The sequence below is a fragment of the Zalophus californianus genome, chromosome 11, assembly GCF_009762305.2.
Source record: "Zalophus californianus isolate mZalCal1 chromosome 11, mZalCal1.pri.v2, whole genome shotgun sequence".
Classification (NCBI taxonomy): Eukaryota; Metazoa; Chordata; class Mammalia; order Carnivora; family Otariidae; genus Zalophus; species Zalophus californianus.
This window is the reverse complement of record NC_045605.1, coordinates 20,183,752-20,192,002: the sequence shown is the minus strand read 5'-3', so window position 1 is coordinate 20,192,002 and position 8,251 is coordinate 20,183,752. Positions and strand designations below refer to the sequence as shown.

General features: G+C 38.6%; 1 protein-coding gene across 1 annotated transcript; it reads right to left on the bottom strand.

Annotated features, from left to right (window-relative positions):
* Window positions 1-1,235: 1,235 nt before the first annotated feature.
* LOC118356099 (ubiquitin-conjugating enzyme E2 C) lies at window positions 1,236-1,984 on the bottom strand. The gene has a single exon (XM_035723019.1). It carries the CDS (start codon window positions 1,944-1,946, stop codon window positions 1,407-1,409), a length of 540 nt encoding a protein of 179 aa, XP_035578912.1. The 5' UTR covers window positions 1,947-1,984; the 3' UTR covers window positions 1,236-1,406.
* Window positions 1,985-8,251: the final 6,267 nt, after the last annotated feature.

Below are 8,251 nucleotides of genomic sequence, written 5' to 3'. Positions count from 1 at the left end.
TGTGGGCTTTCCAGGTGATTGATGCCCATTTAACAGAGTCCGGGAAAAATATTTTTGTCAGATCCCTGATACCTATAATCCCAAGTGCTGGAGATGGTTCTTCCTTCAAGTGACCACAGCTAGAAATATCCGAGAAGAAGCTGAATGATTACCAGAAATGTCTTCAAATCTATTTCACCATGGATAGGGATGGTTGCACTAGAAGACCTCTAATTCTAAGACTTAAAAAACTATTAATGATACATTAAAATACATAATTTTCAACTGCTTGTACTTCCACTAACTAATGTAGGAATTCAACTCTTGTGAAATCTCCTCAAGAATTTCTGGGAGTCTCCAGAAGGATCTTGCTGTGCTCAGGAACCAGACATCCCACTGGCAGCACACTACTTTCTCCTGCCATCTCCCTCTCCCCTAGAGGCTATATTGCTCTTTTTGTTCTTCTCTGAGGAAAACAGACACTTGGGCCCCCGAGTTTCTGTCACATTTGTCTGTTGCCCCTCTCACCAGAGCTCAGAGAATAGTCCATGGGAGTACAGACATTCCTGAGGCTCCGTTACCAGCTCCTGACACAGAATTCTACTTCCTTCATCCCTCATTTCCCACTTCCCACACACATCTGCTGCTCTGGATGGTGGCCACTTCCATTGCTTTTTTTCTTTTTCACATATCACTGTAAGCAACATTTAAATGAGCATCTATGATGTACTGGGCCCTGCATTTGGCATTGGGGATACAGCACTGAACTCGGCAGATATGGTCCCAGTTCTCATGGAGCATCCATCCCAACAAATAAATATGGACACAAAACAAGGTTATCTCACCATTAATTGTTATGTTGGGTGGCTCTATTGGTGGGGGAAATTCATTCAGATAGGAACAGAATGAACATAGGATGCCCCATAACCATATATATTAAGGATACATCAAAGTTTAAGAAAGCTGTTCTAGTATGCAAAACACTGATAGCACTGAAAATGTTCATTTCAAATTAAAGATATATAATAAAATCAACATAAATGAGTGATATCTTAAGATTTCAGTTTTAAGGAGAATATAAATTTTAGAAATTCCTTTAAATGTTTTAACTTCTCTGTTTCAGAGATAAAAGCCTATATTCTTTATCTTTTAAAAAATGAAACTTCTAGTTTTAATTGTAGATTCACATGAAGTTATAAAAACAATGCAGAGAGATCCCATGTATCTTTTTTTTTTTTTTTTAAAAAAAACCCAATGTATTTATTTAATATATTTGTCACAAGGGCTCAACCAGAGACTTAATTTAAAAAACAGAAACAAAACAAAAATGACACCACAGCTTAAGATACAGAGTCCTAGACAGAAATGAAGAGAAAGACTATCTAAGGAGAAAATAAAAAGACAACACAAAGAGAGAGGCTGGACAGTCAGGGATCTTGGCTGGAGACCTGCTTCGAGTAGGTTTCTTGCAGATACTTCTTAAAGGCTGTGGGGTTTTTCCAGAGCTCGGCAGCATGCGTGTTCAAAGGACTATCAATGTTTGGTTCTCCTAGCAGGCTCTGGATGGACAGCAGGATGGTCCTGACATCATACAGGGCAGACCACTTGTCCTTCAGGATGTCCAGGCAGATATTTCCCTGGGTGTCCACGTTGGGGTGGTAGCAGGGTGTGAGGAACTTCACCGTGGGCGCGTTGTAAGGGTAGCCACTGGGGAACTCCAGCGAGAGCTTATACCTCAGGTCTTCATAAACTGTGCCTGCTGCCCCATGGATGGTCCCCACCCATTTGAAAAGGTTGTCGGATTCAGGGAAGGCAGAGATGCCTTTGTCACCAGACATCATGAGGGTCATCAGCTCCTGCTGTAGCCTCTTGCCCACGGGGCCCCGGGCGGCGCCCCCGCTGGGCTCGGCTCCTTTGCGGGCGGCGGCGACGCTGGCGGCAGCTGGGTCGCGGTTCTGGGAGGCCATCCCGGGCGGTGCGGGGAGAGAGACAGGAACTCGGAGAGCACGACTGCAACTCGATCCCATGTATCTTTTATTCAGCTTCACCCAATGGTAACATTTTAAGACTATAGTATAATATCAGAGCCAGGATATTGACAGTGACATAATCCATTGGTTTTATTCAGATTTTCCCAGTTTGAACTTTACTCATTTGTGTGTGTGTGTGTGTGTTTAGTTCTATACAATTTCATCACATGTATAGGCTTGTGCATTCACTTACCACAGTCAAGATACAGAACAGTTTCACCACAAAGACCTCTTATGTTGTTCTTTTATAATCACATCCATCTCCCCCCTTAAACTTCATTCCCATCTTTAGACCCTGACAACCACTAATCTGCTCTCCATCATGAAAAGTCTTTCATTTAATTGATAGTATATAAATGGAATAATACAGTCCATAACATTTTGAGACCGGCTTTTCACTCAGTACAATTTCCTTGAAATTCATCTAGGTTGTTGCATGTATCTATAGTTCATTCCTCCTTTTTTTTTTTTTTTAAAGATTTTATTTATTTATTTGAGAACGAGAGAGAGTGAGTATGAGCGGGGGGTGGAGGGGCAGAGATAGAGGAAAAAGCAGGCTCTCCACTGAGCACAGGTCTCTCAGATCACGACTTGAGCCCAAGGCAGATGCTTAACCGACTGAGCCACCCAGGTGCCCCAGTTCATTCCTTCTTTACTGATGAACAGTATTCCATGATGTGGACAGACAGACACAGTTTAATTGTTTCTCTATTGGAGAATAGCTGAGTTGTGTCCAATTTTGGGTTATTACAAATACAGCTGTTAACATTTGTGTATAGTTTTTGTGTGAAAATAAATTTTCCTTGCTCTGAGATACATGCCCAAGAGTGCAACTGCTGGATAACTGAAAACAATAACAAACTTTCCTAGAGTGATTACAACATTTTCTATTCCCACCAGCAATTTATGAGTGATTCAGTTTTCCTATATCATTGCCAGCATATGGTGTTGTCACTATTTTTCATTTTAGCCAATCTGAGAGATTTGTAGTGTTATTTCATTGTGGTTTTAATTGTGTTTCCCTTTAATGACATTGAATACTTTTTCATGTGTTTATTTGCCACCCGCATGCCCTCTTTAGTAAAATGTTTGTTCACGTCTTTTTTTTAACTTTCTTTTTTTATTTTCTTGAACTGTTGAGTTTTGAGAGTTATTTATATATTCTTGATACTAGTTCTCTGTCACATATATGCTTGCAAATATTTTCCCCTTCTGTAGCTTCTGTTTTTATCCTCTTAATAGGGTCTAAGAACTAAAACATTTAATTTTGGTGAGGTTAAATTCATAAATTTATAAGTTTTTCCTTTATGGATTGTGCGTTTGGTGTCAAGTCTCAAATATCTATGTTTAGCTGTAGATCCTGGAAATTTTCTCAAAATCTGTGTTCTTTCAACCAACCATGTATGCAAGCTTCACATTGCTGAGATTTTGTCTTGACCTCCAACTTTGTCTATCCTACTTAGGAAAGAAAGTTTCAGAAACAGAGGCTAGAAGATCAAAATTTTCTTTCAGGAAGGTATCCTTGGTGATCTTAGCTAAGAGTTTTATTCTTCCTCTTCAGTGATTATGAAGATACTCTGGGAGTCAGGGTACATCCCACCACAAACTCCATAGGGCAAACATCCATTATCATTGCTTTCAAAATGAAATCAATCATCTGGTGGTTTTCTTTTGCTGATTATAATTGTAATCTTGATGATATTTGAGAAAGATTGGGTAATACAAAAAATTTCCCTCCATTGAAAAGGAACAGTATTAAATCAAAACTACAATGAGATATCACCTTACACTAGTCAGAATGGCTAAACTTAACAACACAGGAAACGAGATGTTGGAGAGGATGCAGAGGAAGGGGAACACTCTTACACTGTTGGTAGGAATGCAAACTGGTGCAGCCACTCTGGAAAGCAGTATGGAGGTTCCTCAGAAAGTTGAAAATAGAACTTTCCTATTACTCAGCAATTGCACTACTAGGTATTTACCCAAAGGATACAAAAATACTGATTCCAAGGGGCACATGCACCCTGATGTTTATAGCAGCATTATCAACAATAACCAAATTATGAAAAGAGCCCAGATGTCCATTGACTGATGAATGGATAAAGAGGTGGTATTTATACACACACACACACACACACACACACACACACACACACACACACACACATTACTCAGCCATCAAAAAGAATGAAATCTTGCCATTTGCAATGACGTGGATAGAGCTAGAGAGTATGATGCTAAATGAAATAAGTCAGTCAGAGACAGACAAATACCACATGATTTTACTTATACATGGAATTTAAGAAACAAAACAGATGAACATGGAGGGGGGGAAAGAGAGGCAAACCAGGAAACAGACTCTTAACCATAGAGAACAAACTGAGGGTTACTGGAGGGAAGGTGGGCAGGGGATGGGCTAAATGGATGATGGGGTTTAAGGAGGGCACTTATTGTTTGTTTTTTTAAATAAAGATTTTATTTATTTGACAGATAAAGACAGCATCACCCAGAAGTCAATGCCAGAACTAGACATCACCCAGAACTAGTATCAACTGCCACACTTTAGACATCACCCAGAAGTCAATACTATTAACGTTTTGCTGTATTTCTTTACAGTTCTAATTTGTAATTGCCATGTACTCTTTCACTGCGTGCTTGTGCTCCTCCTGGAATGTATCATGTTCTATAACCTTGGCCCCTTTCCTCACATTACTCTTCTAGAATACACTCTCCCTGTCATGTTCCCACCTGACTTCTCATCAGGCAATGCACACTTCTCCCTTTGTTCAGTTAACTCATTTCCTTCCTGTATTTTCTGTTTGAACATTACTTTCTCTGTTAAGTCTTCTGACCTCTTAAACCAATCTTATATGCCTGGGCACCATTGTACCTCTATCCTCACTGTGAGTATAAAACTGCTTGTCAGACTCTACTATAGACTTTAAGCTCTTACAAGACAAGGGACAAATTATTCATCACTGTATCAAGATTGCAGGAATGCTTCTGATATGTAGGCAGCAGGTTTCTAACCTTGGAGATACACAGAAGAGAGAGGAGTATAGAGCTGACAGACAATCAACATTATCTGTTCATCACAAGAGCTGAGAGACAATGAACATTATCTGTTCATCACAAGACATGCTGTCTTGTGGATTAATTCTCTTTTGTCTTACTTTCAATCCTAAAGAAATGTTGTGGGTTCTAGAGTCCACAGTAAGTGAAAGTAATATTATGTTGAATTTAGCCAGGCACCAAAGTGCCATGATATCACCAAATATCCTGAAAATGTGGTTTGAATGTACCCTAACCTAGACAATCCAGGTAAACTAAGTCCTTTTGATTCTGTCTTCCCTATAGTTTTTAATAGAAGCAGAATTTGTATGTAACTTACTTCTAATAGCTTTAGTGGCAAAAAACCAAACTTGTAGCCAATGAGGTTGATGTTACATGAAAGAGGACTCCTTATTGGTAAAGCCAATAATGACATCGCTTTCCTGGTGTGGTATCTGATACCTAGCATTCCAGTAGCCTAAGATTTAGGGCAAGGCAACTGCCAGTCCTAATGAGGAAACTGAAATGCCATCCGTTTTTACCATAGTTCAAGCCAAGCCTGAGGACTATGCAAAATAGCAGAGATGCCTTACTCTGTTTCTGCGGCCACCCTGAGACAAAATTTTATCTACCACGATGAATTTTTATGTTATAAAAATTCCACAGCCACACATTAGTTGCATACACAACTAATTTGTTTACTTGATTTTATTAGCTTCCACTGAGATGGGCATAGGTTGCATTTTGGAGATAGGTTTTTAATTTCACATATATAATAAATAGCACAATCCAACCCTATTTCATTTTAGTTTCTGAAGGTAAAATTGCATGTTTTTCTTCATGCATGATACACAGAACATGTATCATGTTCTGTCACCTTGGCCCCTTTCCTCACATTGTAGCCCAACCAAACAGTTCCTTTTTTGTTTCAAAGGAAATCCAAGTTCTTCAGGAGAAACAAGGTATTTTGCAAATGGGGAGTGCAGATTACCGAAAACATCAGCCAATTTGAAAAATACTTGTGTTATAACAGAAAGAATGGCATTTCTTTTTATTGTATCAAACCAGACTCTTTTCAGTCTTGAAGAGTTATAGCCATGCATTTAAAGAAAGTTAATTTTCTGGGAAAAAAAATGACAGTTTTTATTAACATAAACTTTTAATCTGGCTTAGAGAAAAATTCTAACAAGTTCACAAATATAATTTCATAAATATTTATTTTGCCAGATTCTAGACTAACCATGCATAGGAGAAAGGACAAAGACTAGGTGGTCAAATTCTATTTGATTAGACAGAGATGTCAACAAAATTATGACAGTCTGATATATATAGGTTTATCTATATATGTTTTATATATATATATATCTTATCTCCAATGCTTTTAAAAGGGAAGTCAGATTAAATTAAGTTAATTAGGTTCATTTCTCTCAGTTCCTAACAGGTATTAACATATGCCATACTTTTAAGCTAACACTTGCAATCCCTTCGACTAAGCATAAATATCTCAGAGATACTACTGAGGCTTTGTTGAGCTTACCACAGTCCCTCATACTGCACATAAGGGAGTGTCCTTCTTTGGCCCCACTGAGAATCATTAAGGAAAGTAAATTAGTGTTGTATCTCTGTATTCACATAAAACAAAAAATTTGTTAGAGCTCAATTTTTGATATTTTGTATTATGAAAAGACTACATTTTTTTTTCCAAATGTAAAATATAATTAGTTGTCTCCTTTTGAAAGTATTCACAGAGATTCAGTCATGCCTCATCAGTATTATACTATGTAATTGTAAAATTCATATTAAATATTTCTGGACCCATAAGCATTTCTCTAGTTTGATGTTAAAACCTTTATGGACCATTCTTCCACTTACAAAGACTTTCAGCTAAGGGTGTCATTCCTACCCTCACTTTCAGGCAGATTCTAAAATAATTCTCCAGATTTTTATCTCCCTTCTCTTATACCTCCTTCCCCTCTCCCCTTTAATTCCGCCCTGAGAAGCAAAATGATAATACGGAAAGAATACAGGGCTTGTTTTTAGATAGATTAGGTACAAATCTGGGCTCTCCTCTGAACTAATTGTGTGACCTTGAACTGAATTTCTGCATCTCAGTTTCTCTATCTCTAAAACAGGACATTAAGACTTGCATTATGATAACACTTGAAAGGAGACAACGCCTGTTAAGAACTCCATAATTGTTACTTCTGTCTCCTCCAAAGAGAAAGTTACAAATGTAAACCATGAAGCCCTCCATGACAAGGGTCTGCTCATTCTTGTTTATATGTCTTGAACAGAACAAGTGAGCTTGGTTAGATACCAGCCCTTTATCTGATATGTCATTTGCAAATATCTTCTCCCATTCTGTAGGTTGCCTTTTAGTTTTGTTGACTATTTCCTTCGCTGTGCAGAAGCTTTTTATCTTGATGAAGTTCCAATAGTTCATTTTTGCCTTTGTTTCCCTTGCCTTTGGCAATGTGTCTTGCAAGAAGTTACTGCGGCCGAGGTCGAAGAGGTTACTGTCCATGTTCTCCTCTAGGATTTTGATGGAATCTTATTTCACATTTAGGTTTTCATCCATTTTGAGTTTATCTTTGTATATGATGTAAGAGAATGGTCCAAGTTCATTCTTCTGCATGTGGCTGTCAAGAAGTTAAAGATAGAGCTACTCTACAACGCAGCAATTGCACTACTGGGTATTTACCACAAAGATACAGATAGGGCACCTGCACCCCAATGTTCATAGCAGCAATGTCCCCAATAGCCAAACTGTGGAAGGAGCATAGATGTCCCTCAACAGACGAATGGATAAAGAAGATATGGTTCATATACACAATGGAATATTACTCAGCCACCAAAAAGGATGAAAATCTACCATTTACATTGATGTGGATGGAACTGGAGGGTATTATGCTAAGTGAAATAGGTCAATCAGAGAAAGACAATTATCATATGGTTTCACTCAAATGTGGAACATAAGGAACAGCACAGAGGGTCGCAGGGGAAGGGAGGGAACATTGAATGGGAAGAAATCAGAGAGGGAGACAAACCACGAGAGACTCTGGACTCTGGGAAATAAACTGAGGGTTGTGGAAAGGGAGGTGGGTGGGGGATGGGGTTACTGGGTGATGGACATTAAGGAGGGCACGTGATGTGATGAGCACTGGGTGTTATACACAACTAATGAATTGTTG